Source organism: Mustelus asterias, unplaced genomic scaffold, assembly GCF_964213995.1.
Source record: "Mustelus asterias unplaced genomic scaffold, sMusAst1.hap1.1 HAP1_SCAFFOLD_600, whole genome shotgun sequence".
Lineage (NCBI taxonomy): Eukaryota > Metazoa > Chordata > Chondrichthyes > Carcharhiniformes > Triakidae > Mustelus > Mustelus asterias.
The window spans coordinates 24,195-48,646 of NW_027590550.1; the positions used below are offsets into that span (position 1 = coordinate 24,195).

Here is a 24,452-nt window from a genome sequence, read left to right on the forward strand (position 1 = left end):
GTGTGAGTGTACATCCCCACTTCAGAGTTGAATGTGATGGGGATGGGTACTGTCAAAAGTGCTGTCTTACCTAAACTACTTTAAACCATGTCTTTCCAACCGGATATAAAAGATCCCATAGCGCCATTTTAAACAGAGCAGGGGAGTTCTGCTCAGCTGCTCTTCAGAACAGTTCCTCAAGGACCTAACAACCAGGAGGATATAATGTCTCATCTGAAAGACAACACTTTTGATAGTGCAGCATTCCCTCAGTATTGCACTGAAGTATCAATCTAGATTACGTACCCCAAATTCCTGAAGTAGGATTTAAAACCATAACCTTTCTCTTCAGGTGAGAAAGTGCTACCATGGAGCCAACAGAAATATCTTTCAATATTCAAATACTCAACATTTTCCATCCAGTGACAGATTTAATAAAATATCAAATATAACTAACATTTTCACAAGCTTAATAGACAAATAATTACACTTTTTACTGAATTTTACATCTGCCGACATTGCCAGTTGATGTGAAAAATGGTTCATTTGATAAATCTTGTAGCACTTGGGTCTTCATTGGAGCCGGTGTAGATCCTGCGATTTCCAGTGTTCTCTGCAACAAGGTGGAATTTTCCCCCAGAAAATGTCATTTTTGAGAATGTTGATCCCCCAACATGTCTCTGTCTTAGTCACCAGTTAGAACGCTGGAGAAGACCGTCTCTCTCTTTGGCAGTGGAATATTGCCTAAAAAAAGATATTTATTTACATGAGCAAAATATAAATCTTAGTAAAAAAAACAAATGATTGTTGTTCGAAAATTGTCACTTCCACTGCCTCCAGGGTATTCTGTACACTCAATCACTCAACTTATAACGGAACCTGTATTGACCATTCTAAGTGGGATGCAATAATTGTTAAATGGTTGGAATATGTTCAGCAAAGTCTTACTTCACAGAATAACTAATGGGAAAATACATTTTTAAGTGTCTCTTCACATTCACATTGCTTTTTTACCCTTTGAGGAATAGCAGGGGACGTGGCAGAAGGATTTTCAAATATTTTCACCGCTTTGAACACTCCTTCCGTGACCAACAAGTCCTGGTGTTGGATTCACACCTGGAGCTTCTGATCCAGCAGTAGGGAAGCTACCACTGTCCCACCAGGCCTCCAGAAACTGTATCAATCAGGATCTAATCATAATTCATCCCCTGCCTCCCCAGATTTTCTTCAGATTGGGATGAATTATTATTAATTGACAGAAGGCATAGGAGCAGCATTCTGTGTCATTGAGCATCTAAATGGATATTCTTCACATAAACTGTGGCAGGCTTTTCTACCACGAGGGCCATCAGAGATAAGCTTGATTACATCTTCAGCTGACATGGACACACTGTGCTTGGGTTAATGTACTGTGTCTAGGCATGCTGGCTATTAGCTCACACATCCCGAAGGAAAAAACTAATTGGATCCCTACCTTGGCTGAGATCAGCTTCACATGGTGCAGAGCTGTAACAGATTTGCTTTATACACATTTCCTGTGAACTGATTAAAGCATTTAGCCAACTCCAATCTTGTTGCAAAGGCACCATTATTGTCAAATTTTGTGCAACTATACACAGCGATCAAATCGCAGTGCGAGAATGCAATATATTTTGCAAAAGAGTACATTTGTTAAAACTAGATTACCAATGGCAGTGATTGGCCTGTTCTCTGTTGGTGCATAAATCAAACCTGCCCATCAGCCTGGCTGACATTTTGGCTGCTGAGATGGGGCCCCAACATACATCAAATAATTTTGCAAAGCCACATAAAGTATGGTCAGAATGGCTCACCAATGTTTCCAGAATGTTTCTGACAACTAGCTTAAGATATACAGACCACAAAGTCTGGCTTGGATCTTGTTGTGAGTTAACTGAACTTAGGTGGCAGCGAGACATCTATAACTTGGACTTGGCAGTAGGTAAAGTGGGGGGAAAATCAGCCAGAGTTCCTGTTCTTTATCACTATACAAGTGTACTTGGGTGAAGACTGTATAAGACTTGACTCGGAAATCAATGCAGTCAAAAGTCTTATTCTGAAGTGCACCTTTAAGTCCAAAAGTTGAAAACAATTTTCAATTCTACAGCCTTCTCACATTGAGAACTAGCATGATTTTCTAACACAGCTTCCAGAAGCCACACATTGATTTTCTGTTGCGATAATTATTAAATGTGATACTTTTGGTCACAAAAGTGGAGCAATTTGGGTCTCATCATTTATCTTGATGTAAAGAAAGAAGTGGAAAAACCATACTCGAAATCACTTAGTACATAAAAGGTTGAAGCAAGTGGTAAAAGCAATACTCCAGGTAATCAGGTTACGGGGAGGTGATGGTGTAGTGATATTGTCACTGGACTAGTAATCCAAAGATCCAGGGTAATGTTCTGGGGACCTGGGTTTGAATCCCACATTGGCAGATGGTGACATTTGAATTGATTGACTTAAAAGTCTAATGACCATGAAATCACCGTCAATTGTCGTAAAAACCCATCTGGTTCACCAATATTCTTACCTGGTCTGTCCTACTGTGACTCCAGATCCACAGCAATGTGGTTGACTCTTGAACGCTCTCTGAAATGGCCCAGCAAGTTCAAGGGCAATTAGAGATGGGCAGTAAGTGCTGGCCCAGCCAGCGACACCCACTTCCATGAAAGAATAAACAAAAAGCTGATAAATGCTTGGAGCTTTGCTCATTCTGTGATGGAAACTGAAATCACAATGGGTTGGCATCAGCTTTCGGCCTTCGCACTTCACTGCAATGACAACCTTGGGGAAAGCAACTTGACCATTCAGTTGTTAGCAAATTCCTAGGCATAAAATTAACTCATTAACATTCAAAGGACCAGCAAATCATTCCATTAATTGTTATTAGTAATTATTTCCAATTGGATATCTGTTATTGTTAAAATCACATGCTGAATCAGTTGAAGTTGATGCGGATTAACAGTATTTATGGGCCCCTGCTCTTCTAACTTCAACATCATGTCCCATCTATACTGGAATTAAACTTTGCCATTGATAACAACATAGCCTCGGCTCACCCCCAAAATCCACTGTTCCCTTACCGATCTCCTATTCTCCAATGTCCATAAACTCCAGCCATCCAAATTCTGCTGCTTTGATTCTATTTTGCATCATGTCCTTTTCATCCAGCACCTCTTCTTACTCGGCTACACAGCTAATGTTACAAATCTGAAATTCTCATCCCTAGATTTAATGGTCTCCAACTTCCTCTGGCCTAAATTGCCTCACCCTAAACTTTGTTCCTCTGATAAGTCTCTCGAGCAGTTTCCCTTTCCTTCACACTCCTATTGGCAGCTGTACCATGTAATCCCCAGTCTCGGATTCTTTTCCAAAACCTTCCAATACCCTTGAAGTGCCTCCTTTGGCTCAGTGTCTATTTCCCTAATGCATTAATTTTCAATCTGTGGACAGCACAGTGGTTAGCACTGCTGCCTCACAGCACCAGAGAACAGTGCTTTTTCAGTTTGCATCACCATCAAGCACTGAAATACTAAGGAAATCATTGGTGTAGCAATTGTCAAACTGCATGTGTGGCTACTACAAAAATAAAAAAAATTAAAGGCTTAATTTAGACTTTATCATTTTAAACAATGAATAAAAATCTCCCTTCACCCCCTTTTCCATCAGTTCAAAGGTAGTCACTAATGCACAGAATATTCAGAGTGTAGTGTTGTTACTACAGTGCAAACGTCAGGACTTGGGTAAGAATTCTCTGGTAAGTATGTGAGAGTACTTCTCTCCAATTGAAATTTAGTTTCACATTTCGAATTAAACTCAAGTTTAAAGACAATGAGTTGGTTAACAGAAACGGCCTCTCAGCAGTCGCTAACTGTTGAACAACAATAAGTGATTGCCTGAATAGGTTCTAATTACTGTGTGCTGGAATCCCAGTTCCCATTTGTTACCTGGGTCTGTCTGAAACAGACGTATAAAGTAAGCAGTAACTGCTGACTCAGAGAGTGGCCACAGAAGGAGAGCAGTGTTAAAATTACAAGTCAAGAGTTTGGTAAGGGTGGGAGAAGGAAGTGCTGCTTTTTTGTCCCCAATACTTATATTGATTTGTGTAAGCCGGAAGCAATAAATATTTAATACCAAAAGAGAAAATGCTGGAAAATCTCAGCAGGTCTGGCAGCATCTATAAGGAGAGAAAAGAGCTGATGTTTCAAGTCCAGATGACCCTTTGTCAAAACCCCCAAAGCCCCCTGCCGTCAGACCTGAGATTTTCCAGCATTTTCTCTTTTGGTTTCAGATACCAGCATTCGCAGTAATTTGCTTTTAATAAATATTTAATATTTTTGTCCAGTGGTTAGTGTAAAAGAAAGAGAAAAAAGTTAAACTATAAAGTAGATATGAATAAGGCGCGGTCAGAGTGTGTCTGGACTGCAGAATGAGTGAGTCTACAATGGGGCTGTACTGAATGGACATACCCAGAGTTGACATTTCCATCCGGAGTCTCTCTGGCTCAGATCATTAAACCGGAGTGTAAGTTGGAGACTCTCTGATGTGTAAGGGAGTGGGAGCAGTATCTGAACAGTTTTGATCACTCCTTGTAAGAGATGCAGGTTCAGAAGGGGATTGGTGTGAATGACAGTGTACAGAGTAAAGGAAACCCAGGTAAGCTAGAGAACAAGGATCTGTAGAAACTGATCCTATTCAATAGATCTCTAATACCCAAGAGGGTAAAGATAAAGGCAGTCAGAATGACAGCCAGGAGTGAATCATGGCAACTTAGCGAAGGTGGTGAAGAGGAAACAATGTAGTTGGGAATGCAATAATTTGGCAAACAGATTTGTTATCCTTTGTAAGCAAGGTTGAGAGCCCTTTGTTGTCTACGTGGTGCCAGGGAGAGGGACACCTCAAACCAGCTTGAAAGGATATTGTGAAGTGGAGAGGATCCAGTAACAGGATCTTTGCTGGAACCAACAACGTAGAAAAGAGTAGGCAAAATCCTGGAACTAAGAGCTAAATGGAAGAGCAGGAGGATGGCAAGGATTGGATCTCTGGATTATCACTGAGCCATGTGCAAACTGGCATGGGGTAAGTAGATAAAGGGAGGTGTTGAAGGAGTGGGAAGGAGAGATTCCGTATGATAGGAAATTGCCCTGAGACAGGAAGAAACTGTACCTGAACCAGGCTAGGACAAGAGTCCTAAAGGAAAGGGAAAATAAAGTGGTCACAAGAGCAGAGGACCGAGGAACAAATTGAATGAATTTAGCAAATTCAACTCGGGCAGGGGTGGGATTTGCGGGTGTGGCAGTATAACCATGGTAACCGTCACTGAGTCATGGCTGCAAGATTGTCAGGATCAGGAATTTAATGAAGCAGGTTATAAGCTCTACAGAAAAGATTGGGAAAATGGTATAGGCAGAGGAGTAACCTTCATGATTAAGGATGAAATCAGCTCAATGTAATGAGACAGTGGAGTCTCTATGGGCAGAATTAAGAAATTGAAAAGGATTTAAGACTGTAAATGTGCCGGGTTATGGGTGAGAGTGTGGGGAGGGGTGGGTGTGGGGAGGGGTGGGCCTGGGTAAGGTGCTCTTTCAGAGAGTCGGTGCAAACGTGATAGGCCAAATGGCCTCCTGCACTGCCGGGATCCTCTGGATAGTGAGAGTTGCGAATAAACCCCCTGGTAGCAGATGTGAAGTGGTAGATTGTATAAATGTAGAGATTAGACATGAATGAAGCAAGTGTAATGTTTTTAATGGGGGATTTTAACCTTCAGATAAGCATTAGTCTGAAAGGTGGTGAATTTCCTGAGCGTGCCGGGATAATTTTCTGCAACATTATGTCCCAGAGCCAACAAGGGAGCAGAGCATATTCGGAATGCCGAACAGTGCAAGGACATTTATCTAATAACAATCATTATGATTGAGTTGAATGTTTGTTTGAAAGGGGAAAATGTGAAACAACTACAGCTATTCTAGGTACGGCTGATTTCAATTGGATGAGACTGTCCAAAGTCTGGAAAAGTCTGTCAGATGACAGAAGGTCAGAGGAAGGAATTCAAAAAGTAATTTAAAGTGACAAAGAACAAGTTTATACCCCTCAGGGTATATGTGGCTACAAAAGACAACTTGGGACAAGATGAAGCAAAGAAGAAGCATACAAAAATGGGGAGAAACGCTGGTGAATGGGAAATATTAATTTGTTTATTTGGAACTGTCTGGCATTCCAGTAATAGCAAAGGATGGTAAAAAAGCAAAAACAAATATGAAAGCAAACATGCTATTGATGCCAAGATCAACACTCGGGGTAAAGAGTGGTCATGTGCAATGTGCATCTTTTTATATGGCTACTGGTAATATTGTCAATGGAAATAAGGAAGACATGCTGAATAATTATTTGGGGTCAGTATTTACCTTAGAAGAGGTCAGCATGCCAGCCATCCCAAAGAAACAAATTAATACTGAACCAGGGTCCGAAACTGACTTAAATTAAAGAAGCAAAAAGTAATGCATATGGGCAGCACAGTGGCAAGCACTGCTGCCTCACCGCGCCAGCAACCCAGGTTTGATTCCCGGCTTGGGTCACTGTCTGTGCAGGGTCTGCACATTCTCCCTGTGTCTGCGTGGGTTTTCTCCGGGTGCTCCAGTTTCCTCCCACAGTCTGAAAGACGTGCTGGTTAGGTGCATTGGCCAGGCTAAATTCTCCCTCAGTGTACCTGAACAGGCGCCAGAGTGTGGCGACTAGGGGCTTTTGACAGTGACTTCATTACAGTGTTAATGTGAGCTTACTTGTGAAAATGATAAATAAATAAAAAACAAAAAAGATGAATGAAGAGGGTGTTCAGTAAACATCTCCACTTCTGACCTAATGCTGGAGGGAAGGAAGGACGGGAGCAGCTGAAGATTGCTGGGCTATGGACCTTACCCTGAGCAATTCTGCCAGCGATGTTACGGTACTCAGATGACTAACCTCCCACAACCATCTCCATTTGTGCCAAGTCTGACTCCAGCCCTGGAGAGGTTTCCCCCTGATTCCCACTAACTTCAATTTTGCCAGGGCTCCTTGTGGCTACAATTGGTCAAACCTGCCACAACGTCAAGGGCAGTCACTCTCACCTCTGTCCATGTTTAGACTAAGGCTGTAATGAAGTCAGGAGCTAAGTGGCCCTGGCAGAACCCAAACTGAGAATCAGTGAGCAGGTTATTGCTGAGTAAGTGCCTCTTGATGGCACAGGCTCCAATCCCTTCCATCATTTTACTGACAATCGAGAGTAAGCTGATGGGGCGGTAATTGGCCAGGTTTGATTTGCCCGGCCTTTTGTGGACGTGACATAACTGGGCAATTTTCCACATTGGTGGGTAGGTGCCAGTGTTGTAGCTGTCCTGGAACAGCTTGGCTAAGGGTGTGGCAAGTTCTGGAGCACAAGTACTATTGCCAGAATATTGCCAGGGCTCACAGCCTTTGCAGTATCCAGTGCCTTCGGCCATTTTATGATATCTTGAGATAGAGTGAATCAAAATGGCTGAAGACTGACATCTGTGATGCTGGGGACCTCCGGAGGAGGCCGAGATAGGTCACCCACTCAGCGCTTCTGGCTGAAGATTTACCACAATGATACCTGGACTCCAAGGATAATTACAAGGAGAGATTACACAAACTAGGGTTGTATCCAATAGAATTTTTAACCTTAAGGGGTGCTTTGATCAACATTTTCAGACATTAATGGGAATGAATATTCCTAGGGCGGCACGGTAGCACTGTGGTTAGCACTGCTGCTTCACAGCTCCAGGGACCTGGGTTTGATTCCCGGCTTGGGTCACTGTCTGTGTGGAGTTTGCACATTCTCCTCGTGTCTGCGTGGGTTTCCTCCGGGTGTCCCGGTTTCCTCCCACAGTCCAAAGATGTGCAGGTTAGGTTGATTGGCCATGCTAAAATTGCCCCTTAGTGTCCTGAGATGCGTAGGTTAGAGGGATTAGCGGGTAAATGTGTAGGGATATGGGGGTAGGGCCTGGGTGGGATTGTGGTCGGTGCAGACTCGATGGGCCGAATGGCCTCTTTCTGCACTGTAGGGTTTCTATGATTCTATGAATACAGTAACCTGCTGGTTGGGGAATCCAGGACCAGGGCCACAGTCTAAAAGATCCGGCTGGATCTTTCAGGAGGTAAATTAGGAAACAATTGTACACACAGAGGTGCTGGAGGTTTTGGAACACCCTTCTACAATTGATCAATTGTTACTTTTATAACTGAGATAGACTTTTGTTAACCGAAGATGTTAAGGAACATGGGTAACGGTAGAGGGGGTTAGGTCACAATTCAGCCAAGATCTCACTAGGTGGAGAACAGGCTTGAGAGATTAAATGGCCTCTTCCTCTTTCTATGGTCCTGCATATCATAGAATCCCTACAGTGCAGAAGGAGGCCATTCAGCCCATCGAGTCTGCACCCACCACAATCCCACCTAGGCCCTATACCTGTAACCCCTCATATTTACCCTGCTAATCCCCCTGACACTAGGATCAATTTAGCACGGCCAATCAAGCTAACCCGCACATCTTTGGACTGTGGGTGGAAACAGGAGCATGCGGAAGAATCCCATGCAGATACAGGGAGAATGTGCAGACTCCGCACAGACAGTGACCCAAGGCCGGAATTGAACTCGGGTTCCTGGTGCTGTGAAGCGGCAGTGCTAACCAATGTGCCACCGTGTCACAGATCAGCTTCCGTTGCTGAGTTATGATGCATTAACTGACCTCAGCTAAAGTCTAACAGCTACCCCAGATTAGACAAATGTAAACTCAGCCTTGACTCCCACTCTCAAACGTTATCTAACAACACCCTCTGTTGCTGTTGTTCGTGTTTAGGCACTGGATGAGATTGGGATCAGACTTGATAGTTACAGATTTGAAAACCTTCCTACTTTCATTATCATGGCTCACATGACTACAGTGGGCATTTAACCGATAATGTCAGAAGAGGCTGGGAAACAAATTCAATAATTGAGCCATGTCGTGCTGTGGATGGCACGGTGGCACAGTGGTTAGCACTGCTGCCTCACAGCTCCAGAGACCCGGGTTCAATTCCAACCCTTGGCTATTGTGTGTAGAGTTTGCACATTCTCCCCGTGTCTGTGTTGGTTTCCTCCGGGTGTTCCAGTTTCCTCCCACAGTCCAAAGATGTACAAGTTAGGTTGATTGGCCAGGGTAAACTGACCCTTAGTGTACAAGATGTGTAGACTGGGGGAATTAGCGGGATCAATATGTGGATTATGGGAATAGGGCCTGGGTGGGATGCTCTGTCAGAGAGCCGGTGCAGACTCGATAGCTTCCTTCTGCACTGTAGGGATTCTATGATTCTTTTCTATGAAATTAAATTTCAGGCAGCCAATTAAAAAGTCAATTGTACCTCTGGCAACAAATTGAAAATGAATTCCAGTGTCTTCAGGAGAGGACAGGTGAAAACATGAGAGGGAATAACATTCATTTCACACTACATGAAGAATCCAAAAGCTCCGAGCATTTCCAGTGGTCATGCTAACTGAGTTTACCTGGAGGCGCTACAAGGTATTCCTCTATAGCGTGCTTTGCATTGCTCAGGATAACCTCTGCACAGTAACCTTCTGTGACCTTGTCCGCACGCAAGTACAAAGCCCTGTGTGGGGGGAAAAAGAGCAACGTTTTGGAAGTTGAATTGAAAGGTCCTGTAGCTGTGGTCCATCGATCTCTCAGATCAGTGACAGACAATTCCATGAGAACATAAATTGGAGCAAGAGTAGATTACATATCCCCCTCAAGCCTGCTCTGCCATTCAATATGATTACGGCTGATCCCCTGTCTCAACTCCACTCTCCTGCCCATCCCCATGAGCCTAAGAGATCAAATTTTCTCAATCCCAGCCTTGAATGTGCTGAAGGATGAAGCATCCACACAACCCCTGGAGTAGGAAATTCCAACCATTCACAAATCTCTGAGTGAAGAAATTTCTCCTATCTCAGTCCTAAATGATCCACCCCTTCTGCTGACGTGGTGGCCCCTTGCTTTGAGGTTCCCCAGCCAAGGGGAACAATCTGTCAGTCTCGTCCCTGTCAAACCCCTTCAGAAACATAGAAACTAGAAGTTGGAGTAGGCCATTCGGCCCTTTGGGCCTGATCTACCATTCATTATGATCATGGCTGATCATCAAATTCAATATCCTGATTCCCCTTTCCCCCATATCCCTTTAGCCCTAAGAGCTATATCTAATTTCTTCTTGAAATCACATGTTTTGGCCTCAACTATTTTTCGTGGTAGTGAATTCCACAGATTCATCACTCTCTGGGTGAAGACATTTCTCCTCGCCTTAGTCCTTAAAGGTTTACCCTCAAACTATTACCCCTAGTTCTGGACTCCCCCACCATCAGGAACATTCTTTCTGAATTTACTCTACCTAACCCTGTTAGAATTTGAGAGGTTTCTATGAGATCCCCTCTCACTCTTCTAAACTCCAGTGAATACAATCCTAACCAACGTAGTCTCTCCTCATATGACAGACCTGCCATCCCAGGAATCAGCCTGGTAGACCTTCGCTGCACTCCCTCTATAGCAACGACATCCTTCCTCAGATAAGGACACCAAAATTGCACCCAATACTCCACGTGTGGCCTCACCAACACTCTATACTATTGCAGCAAAACATCCCTATCCCTGAACTCAAATCCTCTCGCTATGAAGGCCAACATACCATTTGCCTTCTTTACTGCCTGCTGTACCTGCGCGCTTACTTCCAATGACTGATGCACAAGGAAACTAAGGTCTCGCTGAGTATCCACTTCTCGCAATCCCCTATGTTTCAATGAGATCACCTCTCATTCTTCTAAACTCTACAGTATAGGCCCAATTTACTCAGTCTCTCATCAGAGGACAACCCTATCACCAGAGGAACCAATCAAGTGAACCTTCACTTTACAGCCTCCAAGGCATCCTTCCTAATCCTTCCTTAGCTAGAGATCAAAACGGCGCAAGTAGCCAAGCTGCGGTCTTACCTCGACCTGTATAGCAAGCCCTATACAACTGGAGCAAGATGTCCTTGTTCTTATTCCAAACCCGTTGCAAAAATGATCAACATGCTGTTTTTCCAATTATTTGCTGTACCTGCATGCTAACGTTGTGTGTGCCTTGTACAAGTACACCAAGTCACCCCGAACATCAACAGTTAAAAGAGCCACTACTTTTAAAAACTATACTGCTTTTCTATTCATAGAACCAAAGTCAACCTCCACATTTCCTCACTTTCTACTCTGTCTGCCACTTTGTTGCCCACTTATTTAATCAGTCTATAGCTCTATGCAACTTCTAAGTGTCCTTCCAGGCCCGGGGGGAGAGGGAGGGGGGGGAGGGAGGGAGGGGGTTGCAATGTTTGTCTGCCACCCGCTCCATGCTGAGTTCCGTTTGTCCACAACAGACTAAGGTCTAAAGAGGAAGGGAACAGGCTGCAGGCCTCCACTGTCCCCAGGTTTACAGGCTCTCTCTTCAGGCAAATAAGTTTTTAACTTTCTTTGGAAGTTACCATTCCCAGAATGCAAAAATCGTTCACATTGTTTATGCCTACCAATTTCAGGTAAAAATAAACTTTGCTTTGTTCGTTTATGACCTTTGCTAGTTGTAAACCTCCTTTTATTTCCCTTTGAAACTCAACATGTAAACACCAACAAGCCTTCTTATCTCCTCATGCAAATTTCTATCCATGTTGCTTACTTGTATTTCAGCTTACCTCTGTTCATTTCTGTTTCAAATGCCTGCTTTTACAACTAACCCTATTGATGATTTAAAGCCTTCAGGTTTAAATTAGTCACCAACACACACAAAGCCTCACAAACCTATTTCACAGTATCCCACAGTAATATTGGAAAAATTGCTTTTATTTTGCGAGGGGAAAAATATCCCACATCACAGGAGTGTTATCAGACACAAAAATAGGAGAGGTGGACTGGGGTGGGCACAGTAGGAAGTCTCACAACACCACGTTAAAGTGTATTTAGAATCATGAGCTTTCGGAGCACTGCTCCTTCATCAGGTGAGTGGAGGAGCAGCGCTCCGAAAGCTCGTGATTTTAAATAAACCTGTTGAACTTTAACCTGGTGTTGTGAGACTTCGTACTGAAAGTAGGAGACATTAGGACAGGTGACGAAAAGAGATAGGTTTAAAGGATTGTCTTATAGACAGGGAGGTTTAAGGAAGGAATTTCAGAATGTAAAACTTCAATACTTCACATTTAAAATTTCATTTCCTTAATTTAGCAACCATCACATAAGAAAGCCATTACCTGTCCTCCAACACTGAATCCATTGGCTCCACTCCCTCCGTGTCAACAACATGCAGCTGGTTGGCAAACTGTATGGCATCTGCCAGCCTCTCCACACCCTCCTGGTTCTGAAAATCGACGAGTGCCAATCTTTCCAGGTGGTCAATCATCTCCATGGATACCTGGAGTTTGTAAACATATGGTGCTCACTAACTGACCATAAATCTCTGTTAGCTTAGCAGGTAACTATTCTTGCCACTGTGCCACCGAGCCAGGATTGATTGCTGGCCTGCATGGGGTTGAGGCAATAGGCACACGGTTGCAGAAAATGACAATCAAGCCTCGCTATGGGGGGAATTTTCCCATCCCGCCTGCCATGGGAATCATAGCGTAAGGAGGTGGACCATGCAAAGATCCGCTTACCTCGGGCGGGATTTTTCCGGTTTAGATTTAGATTTGATTTATTATTGTCACATGTATTAGTATACAGTGAAAGGTATTGTCTTTTGTACGCTATACAGACAAAGCATACCGTACATAGAGATGGAAAGGAGAGAGTATAGAATGTAGTGTTACAGTCATAGCTAGGGTGTAAAAATGCAAGGTAGGTCCATTCAAAAGTCCGATGGCAGCAGGGGAGAAACTGTTTATGAGTTGGTTGGTACGTGTCCTCAGACTTTTGTATCTTTTTCCCGACGGAAGAAGGTGGAAGAGAGAATGTCCAGGGTACGTGGGGTCCTTGATTATGCTGGCTGCTTTTCTGAGGCAACGGGAAGTGTAGACAGTGTCAATGGGTGGGAGGCTGGTTTGAGTGATGGATTGGGCTTTGTTCACGACCCTTTGTAGTTCCTTGCAGTCTTGGGCAGAGCAGGAGCCAGACCAAGCTGTGATACGACCAGAAAGAATGTTTTCTATGGTGCATCTGTAAAAGTTGTTGAGAGTTGTAGCGGACATGCCAAATTTCCTTAGTCTTCTAAGAAAGTAGAGGCGTTGGTAGGCTTTCCTAACTATAGCTTCGACATGGAGGGACCAGGACAGGTTGTTGGTGATCGGGACACCTGAAAACTTGAAGTTCTCAACCATTACTACTTCGCTCCTGTTGACGTAGACAGCGGAATAGCTTCCACTCTGCTTCCTGAAGTCGATGACTATCTTCTTCGTTTTGTTGACATTGAGGGAGAGATTATTGTCATCGCAGCAGTTCACCAGATTCTCTATCTATTTCCTCTTTCCATCTCATCGTTATCTGACCCACTACGGTGGTGTCATCAGCAAACTTGAAAATCTAGTTGGAGGGGAATTTGGCCACACAGTCATAGGTGTATAAGGAGTATAGTAAGGGGCTGAGGACACAGCCTTGTGGGGCACCTGTGTTGAGGATGAACATGGGGGACGTGTTGTTGCCTATCCTTACTGATTGCGGTCTGTGGGTTAGGAATTCTAGGATCTAGTCACAGAAGGAGGAGCCGTGCCCTAGGCCACAGAGTTTGGATATGAGTTTCGTAGGAATAACGGTGTTGAAGGCTGAGCTGTAGTCAATAAATAGGGGTCTGACATAGGTGTCTTTGTTATCTATGTGATCCAGGGTTGTGTGTAATGGAGATAGCGTCTGCTGTGGACTTGTTGCAGTGATAAGCAACTGTAGTGGATCCAGGCAATCTGGGAGGCCGGAATTGATTCGTGCCATGACTAACCTTTCGAAGCACTTCATAATGATGGATGTCAGAGCCACCGGCTGATAGTCATTAAGGCACGCTGCTTGGTTTTTCTTAGGTACTGGGATGATGGTCATCTTTTTCAAGCAGATAGGGACCTCAGATGGGTATAAACAGAGGTTAAAGATGTCAGCGAATACCCCTGCCAGCTGGATCTGAGTGCTTGTCCAGATACCCCATCCGGGCCAGTTGTTTTCCGTGGGTTGACTTTCGAGAAGGCTGCTCTGACGTCTGCGATGGTGACCTTAGATACAGATTTGTCCAAGGCTTCCAGAGTGGAGGGGGTGCTCTCGCTGACCTCTTGCTTAAAACAGGCATAGAATGCATTGAGCTCATTGGAGAGGGGTGCATTGGTGCTAGTGATTTTACACATCTTCATCTTGTAGCCTGTTTTGTCTTGCAGACCTTGCCATAGTCGGTGGGGGTCGGTGTGGCTAACCTGGGACTCTAGCTTGGTCCGGACTGTCTTTTGGCATCTTTGATGGATCTCCTTAGATCATATCTGGCTTTCTTATATAGGTCAGGGTCACCTAATTTGAATGCCTCAGACCTGGACTTCAGCAAGCAGTGGATATCCCTGTTCATCCATGGTTTCCGGTTGGGGAACACATGGATTTGCTTCTTTGGCACATAAGGGTGGATCAGTAAATTTGCTGATGACACCAAGATTGGTGGAGTAGTGGATGAGGTGGAGGGCTGTTGTAGACTGCAAAGAGACATAGATAGGATGCAAAGCTGGGCTGAAAAATGGCAGATGGAGTTCAACCCTGATAAATGTGAGGTGATTCATTTTGGTAGGACAAATTTAAATGTGGATTACAGGGTCAAAGGTAGAGTTCTGAAGACTGTGGAGGAACAGAGAGATCTTGGGGTCCATATCCACAGATCTCTGAAGGTTGCCACTCAAGTGGATAGAGCTGTGAAGAAGGCCTATAGTGTGTTAGCTTTTATTAACAGGGGGTTGGAGTTTAAGAGCCGTGGGGTTATGCTGCAACTGTACAGGACCTTGGTGAGACCACATTTGGAATATTGTGTGCAGTTCTGGTCACCTCACTATAAGAAGGATGTGGAAGCATTGGAGAGAGTGCAGAGGAGATTTACCAGGATGCTGCCTGGTTTGGAGGGAGCTAGAGCTGTTCTCTCTGGAGCGGAGGAGGTTGGGGGGAGACTTAATAGAGGTTTATAAAATGATGAAGGGGATAGATAGAGTGAACGTTCAAAGACTATTTCCTCGGATGGATGGAGCTATTACAAGGGGGCATAACTATAGGGTTCATGGTGGGAGATATAGGAAGGATGTCCGAGGTAGGTACTTTACTCAGAGAGTGGTTGGGGTGTGGAATGGACTGCCTGCAGTGATAGTGGAGTCAGACACTTCAGGAACATTTAAGCGGTTATTGGATAGGCACATGGAGCACACCAGAATGATAGGGAGTGGGATAACTTGATCTTGGTTTCAGATAAAGCTCGGCACAAGCCGAAGGGCCTGTTCTGTGCTGTACTGTTCTAAGTCTAAGCCTTCTACACACTTACTAAAAAAGTCAGGTACTGTAGTGGTGTACTCGTTCAGGCTGGTCGCAGAGTTTTTAAATACTGACCAGTCCACTGACTCGAAGCAGTCCCGTAGGAGATCATCCGATTCCTCAGACCAACATTGCACGATTCTCTTTAATGGATTCTCCTGCTTCAGTTTTTGCTTGTAAGCCGGGAGCAGGAGCACAACTTTGTGGTCTGATTTGCCAAAGTGTGGGTGGGCGATAGAGCGGCAGGCATGTTTGATATTTATGTAGCAGTGATCTAGGATGTTTGGACCTCTGGTGGAACAGGAAACATGTTGGTGGGATCTTGGGGGACGTTCTTGAGCTTGGCCTGCTTGAAGTCCCCGGCCACAGTGAACAAGGCCTCGGGATGTTTTGTCTCAAAGCTACGGGTGGTGGTGTATATTTCGTCCAGCGCAGTGTGGAATGTAAACTGCTGTCAGGATAACAGAGGTGAACTCCCATGGGAAGTAGTTGGGGCGGCATTTTAGCATCAGGTATTCTAGGTCCGGGGAGCAGAAGCTCGTCAGTGTTGCTACGTCCAGACACCACGAGGTGTTGATTAGGAGGCAAACCCCACCTCCTCTAGCCTTGCCTGAGGTCACTGTATGATCCATTCGGTGGAGTGAGAAGCCCTCTGGTTGTAGGGGCGAGTGTGGGTGGAAAATCTCACCCAATGTCTCCATTGGTTCAACAAATGATCCAGCACAGAGGCCGCAGCTATATTCAACTACTTTCAGGCTCCTCTACCCTCCCTGAACCCCAAGAGGCCTTCTGTGTAAGACTTTTTTAAATTGGTTCATAGGATGTGGGCGTCACTGGCTGGGCCAGCATTTACTGCCCATCCTTGAGGGTATTTCAGAGTTAATGAGCGGCACGGTGGCACAGTGGTTAGCACTGCTGCCTCACAGCGCTAAGGACCTGGGTTCGATTCCAGCCTTGGGTCACTGTCTGTGTGGAGTTTGCAGGTTCTCCCTGTGTCTGCGCGGGTTTCCTCCGGGTGCTTCAGTTTCCTCCCACACAGATGTTCAGGTTAGGTGGATTAGCCATGTTAAATTGCCCCTTAGTGTCCCAAGATGTGTAGGTTGATGGATTAGCCATGGTAAATGTGTGGGCTACGGGATAGGGTGGGTGAGATGCTCTGTCAGAGAGTCGGTACAGACTTAATGGGCTAAATCGCCTCTTCTGCACTGTAGGATTCTATGAATCACATTGCTGTGGGTTTGGAGTCACATGTAGGACAGACCGGGTAGATGACAGATTTTCTTCCCTAAAGGACCTTAGTGAACCATATGTGTTTTAATGACGATCAACAATGGTTTCATGGTTATCATTATTGAATTCAAATTTCACCATCTGCCAATGGTGGGATTTGAACCTGGGTCCCCAGAGCATTACCCTGGATCACTGGATTACTATTTGGAGTAGTGAACATTGAAACCCCTGCTTATTAAGGGGCCTTTAAAACAAAGTAGACTAGTCTAAAATAGGGACTATAATGTGCCTAATATATATCAAAACTTAAAAGTTTATTTATTAGTCACAAGTAAGGCTTACATTACACTGCAATGAAGTTACTGTGAAATTCAGGTATCACAATGTGCCTCCAACATATAGTATACAAACGTATTGCCTTAACCACATATGTAATCAATAGTAATGGATTTTTAACAAGTATTGTAACTTTGAAATGTAGTGTGAGCTTTGGCCAAAAACAACTGCCCCACAGCATAATGGGAAAAAACAGAACCAGACAGGCCACATTCAAATGGAACAATGAAGTATAGAACTTAATCAGTAAGAGGCTTTGGAAGACCTTGCAGCTGATTGGAGGGTCGAAGGGCCTGTTTCCTGTGCTGTACTGTGAGGTACTAGATAATGGAATGAATAGAAGGATTCAACTGCTAATTAAAATGAATAGGAACATTCCACTCCTCATTTGGCCTAATAAGGTATGGCCAGTTAGACAGGATGACTCCCTTAGGTCCCACAGTATGCAGGTGATGGGAGTGAACTTTGAACCTGTCAGACATGTGTAAGCAGGTTACTAAGCAATGGAGGAAAGACTTTTGGATTCAATTAGCCAATTAATTCCTAATTATGCCAGGAGGTAGAATGCTGTTGGCCAAAGTAGATAATGTGCATTAATGTAATTGGACCATCCAGTTTGTATGACAGATTGGGCAGGGAATACGGATCTTCGAAAATAGTATATTAGATGTGTTCATGTGATGTAATTTTAGACAGAACGTGGAATCCATCCAGCATCTCTCTCCCAATGCGTATTGGTCAAATAAAGAACGTCTTTTACTGCATACAGTCTCTCACAAGTTTTGTATTAGCTGAATTCGGCTCATGCAGAATCCCCAGAGGGAAACCACCAGAAATTTCCCCTGACACCAGTCTAATGACAATATCACCACACCACTGCCTTGATGACTTGTGTAAGTACACTGACTGTGAAAGCTCAATCTAAATCTGTCCACCTTTGCATTTCACTCAGGGTTGTTGGAGAGCTACCTAGAATTGTCAGATCCCCTTCCTTCACCCAGAAATGGTGAGTCTTGTAGCAATCCTACCACTGCATAGACCAGGGTCAAAGACCTAATCTCCCAGCTCTGTATGCTTCACAGCTGGAAATTTCACCACTGCCTTTCAGCTATTTTCAAATCTGAAATTAGTGTCCACAATTGCTTGCTTACCTCTGGAAGTTCTCCAACCTCAACAAGCTGCCAGGTCGGACTCTGAGGCACCTACAAAGATGAAGAATGCAAATATAAAGATCGGCTCCAAGGGGCTCTGTCGTTAAATGGCACACCAGGACTGGCTGCCTAGCTTCACGTATGAAGACTAACCACTGGGACATGCGGGCAAAGTGGTGCCTGAACCTCAAAAACAGGGAAGGAAATTGGGCCATAACTGAAGTTTCAATCCAGACAATTACACACTATCTATGGATCAGGTACAGTGTGACACAGCAACATGCCAGGTCAGATGGTCAGAAACACAGTGTAATGTGCCCATTGAGAGAGAGGCTTTAGGGGCTTGGAGAGGGATAAGATCCAGGTGTAGAGTAGGTTCCAGTAAACGGGGACCTGCTCGGAAAGTGGGGTGATAGGCATCCTGTTGTGGGGTTCGCTTTATGGAGGGGAATCGTGGTGTAAAGACAGGGGCAGGTTCCCAGTCTGTGGGGGAAGATTAGAGTTTGTGATCCGGGTTTGGGTACATTTGTCCTCAATGGAGGGGTGGTTGAACTCGGTTTTGAGAGGAGGGTTGATTCAAGTTTGGAGGGTTTGATCCAGGTGTGGGGCAGTTTGAACTGGGATTGAACCAGGTTTGGGGGTTTAATCCAGGTTTGGCCTGGGTTTTGGGGGGGGAATTGATCTGGGTTTGAGGGATTAGTTCTGGGTTTAATCCGGGTTTGGGGGTGTTGATCCGGGTTTAGGGGTTTAATCTGGGTTTGCTCCAGGTTTGCTCTGGTTGGAGAGGTCTAATCTGGGTTTGCTCTGGGTTTAGGGGGTTTAATCCAGGTTTAGGCGGTTTAATCCGGGTTTGGTCCGGGTTTAGGGGGTTTAATCCGGGTTTGGTCCAGGTTGGGGAGGTTTAATCCAGGTTTGGTCCGGGTTTAATCCGAGTTTAGGGGGTTTAATCCGGATTTAGGGGGTTTAATCCGGGTTTAGGGGGTTTAATCCGGGTTTGGCCCAGGTTGGGGAGGTTTAATCCAGGTTTAGTCCGAGTTTAGGGGGTTTAATCCGGGTTTGGTCCGGGTGGCGGTGGAATGTTCCCGAGTCCCGGCCGGCTCTAGTCCCGAGGCCGCGGCTCCTCCCCGGCTCCAGGCCCTACCTTACTCCGGCCCGGCTCTGGCTCCGGCTGCTCGAGCCCGGCGCCTCCGGGCCGCTTCCCCCACACGGCAGCTCGGGGATTCAGAGCCTGGATAGGCCTCAGCCACCCGGACAGCGGCACCGCCTGAGCGGCTCTGCCGGCGAAGCTCCACATCTCCCGGCACCAGGAGCCGCCCACAGGGGGAGGGGAGAGCGGAGCAGCAACTCCGAGAGAGAGACAGACAGTAACTGTGAAATAAACCATCAAACCAAACCGATAATCCATCAACCAAATCAATAACCCATAAACTAAATCAATAATCCATCAACCAAATCAATAACCCATAAACTAAATCAATAATCCATCAACCAAATCAATAATCCATCAACCAAATCAATAATCCATCAACCAAATCAGTAATCCATCAACCAAATCAATAATTCATCAACCAAATCAGTAATCCATCAACCAAATCAATAATTCATCAACTAAATCAATAATCCATAAACTAAATCAATAATCCATTAACCAAATCAATAATCAATCAAACCAAATCAATAATCCATAAACTAAATCAATAATCCATAAACCAAATCAATAATCCATAGATTGGAATCAATAACCCACCTACCAAACCATTAGTCCATCGGCCAGAATCAATAATGCATAGACTGGAATCAATAATCCATTGACTAACCAATAATCTGTAAACCAAATCAATAATCTATAGACTGGATTCAATAATCCAAATCAATAAACAGTAAATAAAGGCAGGTCCAGTTCCATTTCTGGGCAATGGTAACCCCCAGGATATTGATAATGGAGCATTCAGCGATGGTAATGCCATTGACTTTTGATTTGATTTATTATTGTCACATATACCTAGATACAGTGAAAAGTATTGTTTTGCGTGTTTTCCATACAAATCATACCATATATAGCACTGAATGTCAAGGGACTATGATTAGATTCTCTCTTGTTGGAGATGGTCATTGCCTGGCACGTGTGTGGCACGAACATTACTTGCCATTTATCAGCCCAAACCTGAATGTTGTCCATTTGGACATGGACTGCTTCAGTATCTGAGGAGTTGCAAATGGTGTTGAACATTGTGCAATCATCAATGAGCCTCCCCACTTCTGACCTTATGATGCAAGGAAGGTCATTGATGAAGCACTTCAAGCAGTTGGGCCTAGCACACTACCCTGAGGAACTCCCACAGCAATGTCCTGGAGCTGAGATGATTGATCTCCAATTAACACAACCATCCTCCTTTTAAGCCTTTTATAAAGTGCAATTTAGATTTCCAGATGATGGATTAAAAATCATTATTTGACATAAAGCTCGTCTACCTGACAACATTAAAGTTGTTATATAAATACAAGCTGTTGTTGTTTTGAATGGCTTATTGTAAAACACATAACTATGACTCAGGCGACCATTCTCTGTGTTGAAAATAATTGAATTCACATTTTTTATTTGATTTGATTTATTGTCACATGTATTAACATACAGTGAGAAGTATTGTTTCTTGCACACTATACAGACAAAGCATATCGTTCATAGAGAAGGAACTGAGAGAGTGCAGAATGTAGTGTTACAGTCATAGCTAGGGTGTAGAGAAATATCAACTTAATGCGAGGTAGGTCCATTCAAAAATCTGACAGCAGGCGGGAAGAAGTTGTTCTTGAGTCGGTTGGTACGTGACCTCAGGCTTTTGTATCTTTCTCCCTAAGGAAGAAGGTGGAAGAGGGAATGTCTGGGGTGCATGGGGTCCTTAATTATGCTGATTGCCGTTTAATGTGAGGAGGGTTGCAGGTAACATAAACCCTTAGATATAAATCTCTGAGATTCTCCCTAATCCTGGGGGTATATTATAAAATCAGAAGATGATTCATCAGAGGTGGATCATTCAGCCCCTTGTGCCCATGCTAGCTCTTTGGAAGTCCTACCCAATTAAAACACTGACTTGCCTCTACCCTATAGCCCAGCTAAAATCCTCTTCAAATATTTATACAATTCCACTTTAGACTTGATGAATGATTCTGTTCCCACCACCCTCTCAGGCACTACATTCCAGATTACAATAGCTCGCTGTGTAAAATGTATTTTTGCATGTCACCTCTAATTCTCTTGCCAATCACCTTAAATCTGCAACCTTTGATTACTAAACTGTCTGCCTCAGGAAACAGTTTCTTCTTATTTACTCTATCAAATCTCTTCAAGATTTTCAATTCCTTTTATGAAATCTCCTCTTAGCCTCTGTAGTCCCTCCACATAACAACTCTCATCCCTGGCACCATTCTAATAAATCTCCTCTGCACCTTCTTGAAAACCTCGATATTTTCCTAAAATAGAGTGCCCCGAATTTACCACAATAATCCAGCTGAGTGCTAACCAGTGAAAATAAAGTTTAGCTTAACCCATTCCTACTTAATAACCATATAGAGACTCCATGACTCTGTATAAAGATTCTAATCAAAAACCCAAATGATAATTTGGCTGACAGTAATCCCTCAGAACAATCACCTCCAAAGACCTTCTAAGACTCCCTTCTGCCTCCTTCCTTTAATTTACATCTTGCTCTATTTTCTCCCCTCATGCACTCTCTCAACTCACCTTGTCCACAGGGTCCACTTTCTGTTCCCCATGGCCGTTTTCCCAATAAACTGCTGACCACCCAACTTCCCCTCCTGGTCCCCATGTTAGTCAGTATTGTTAAAGTTCTCACTCTTCAGGTGTTGTCCCACTCCCCTTTAAATTTGTCACAATCACCCCTTTGCCAAAAAGCTAACCCTTCAGCCCACCGTACCCGCAAACCATCTCCAACGTCTTTGAGCATGTTGTTAAATGCCAAATTGGTGTTCATCTTTCCTCGGAACACCATGTTTGAATCTCTCCAATCAGGTTTCTGCCCTGCCATAGGATCAAAATGGCCTGTATTCATAGAATCTTAGAAACCTACAGTGCAGAAGGAGGCCATTCGCCCCATCGGGTCTGCACTGACCACAATCCCACCCAGGCCTATCCCCATAACCCCATGCATTTATCCTAGCTAATCCCACTGACACTAAGGGGCAATTTATCATGGTCAATCCATCTAACCCGCACATCTTTGGACTGTGGGAGGAAACTGGAGCACATGGAGGAAACCCCCATAGACATGGGAGAATGTGCAAACTCTGCACAGGGAGTGACCCAAGCTAGAAATCGAACCCGGGTCCTTGGCGCTGTGTGGCAGCAGTGCTAATCACTGTGCCACCATGCCACCCTTCACAAATTGAAGTCACAATTTACATCCTGCATGATTGTGGCAAAGGCAAACTATTCTTCTTCACATTTCCTATCTGTAGTCTTTGTATGGAACACGCCATCTTCACCAACACCATTCCATTGTTGTCCAGCTGGGCAAGACTGCTCTCAAATGGTTCCATTCTTCCCTGCCTAAATGTAGCCAGAGAATCACTTGCAATGGCTTCCCTTCCTGCTTCCTGCTCTGGTGCTCTCCCAAGGATCTATCCTTGGCCCTTTCCGATTACTCATCCACACGCTGTCCCTCATTGAGATCATCCAAAATCAAAAGGTTGGTGTTTGTATGTACGCCGACAACACCCAGCTCAATTTCATCCGCCGCCTCTCTCAACACTTCCGATGTTGCTATAGTGGTTTTGCCTCCACTCTTTTTCATGCACTGCGCTGACTTGGGGTATAATAATGGTGTAACAACTGAAAACAGGACAGAGATTTATTATATTAGATTTTCACCAACTTCCTGCATCAAACAGAAAATGCTGGAAAAACTCAGCTTTTTCTGAAGAAGAGTCATACGGACACGAAACATTTAACTCTGTTTCTCTCTCCACACATGCTGGCAGACCTATTGAGGTTTTCCAGCATTTTCTGTTTTTATTTCAGATTTCCAACATCTGCAGTGTTTGTGCTTTCCTCCTTTAAGACGCTTCTTAAAACCCATCTCTATGACTAAACCTTTGATCAACTGACCTAATATCTCCTGGCTGAGTTATATGTTTGTTTTATAATGCTCCCTGAGGCATTTTATTATATTAAAGATGTTACATAAATATAAGTTGTTGTTGTTGATTTCATTGAAGATTGTCAAAGGAATTCTTACAGAAGTCACAATAAAATCAAAAAAATGAAATAAATGACAACTAATCACAGCACCAGAGACCCAGGTTCAATTCTAGCCTCGGGTGAAGTGTGGAGTTTGCACATTCTCCCCCTGTCTGCGTGGGTTTCCTTCAAGTGCTCCGGTTTCCTCCCACAGTCCAAAGTTGTGCGGGTTAGGTTGATTGGCCATGGTAAATTGACTCTTAGTGTCAGGGGGATTAGCAGGGTGAATATATGGGGTTATGGGAAAAGGCCCTGGGTGGGATTGTGGTCGGTACAGACTGATTGGGCCGAATGGCCTCCTTCTGTACTGTCAGGATTCTAAGAACATCCATCATTAACCAGGGTACACTTACTTCCCTTCCAACATTCTTTTGTTCTTTATTCATTCTTGTCAACATTTCTGGAAAAATTTAAATTTCTTGCCATTCCGAGTGACAGTTATGCAAATGAGCGACTTGTTGGCAAGGTAGGCCGCTTCTGAGTGTGGGACTGGGGTCATCTATAGACCGGACCAGGGTAAGGCCGGTTATTTCCCCATATCATTTAAAATATGACACTTCAACCATGGAAATACCCCTCAGTACCTAGCCTGAAACATTAATTTTTTTCCACGCTGTAAACCTCTATGACCATGATTCTTCCCCCTCCCCCACCCCCACCCCCTCCCCCTCAGAAGCTGCCTGACTCACTGAGTGTTTCCAGTCCTGTGTTTTCATTGTAAACTACATACTAAAGAGTCAGCAGCAACATATATTATGCATTACAGCTACACAAACAGCCTGGGGCTGATTTACATTCATATCTAAGTCTTAATACTCTGAAGTCACATTTCCTATCTCAATTACTGTATTTATTACCCATATTATTCAATTGTACAAATAGCATAATGTTCCTATTGTCTCTTCAAGTATTACCCTATAATTACACTAAACCATGAAGGGAAACTATAATGCAGCGTGTGCTTTTATTCTGCA

General features: G+C 44.1%; 1 protein-coding gene across 1 annotated transcript; it reads right to left on the reverse strand.

Moving 5' to 3' along the window:
• Nucleotides 1–531: 531 nt before the first annotated feature.
• Nucleotides 532–19,575, reverse strand: gatc (glutamyl-tRNA amidotransferase subunit C). The gene is given in 6 exon segments (XM_078205181.1): nucleotides 532–706; nucleotides 709–723; nucleotides 9,538–9,641; nucleotides 12,291–12,451; nucleotides 18,225–18,275; nucleotides 19,366–19,575. Coding segments are annotated over 6 exon segments (522 nt in total). The 5' UTR covers nucleotides 19,519–19,575; the 3' UTR covers nucleotides 532–668.
• Nucleotides 19,576–24,452: the final 4,877 nt, after the last annotated feature.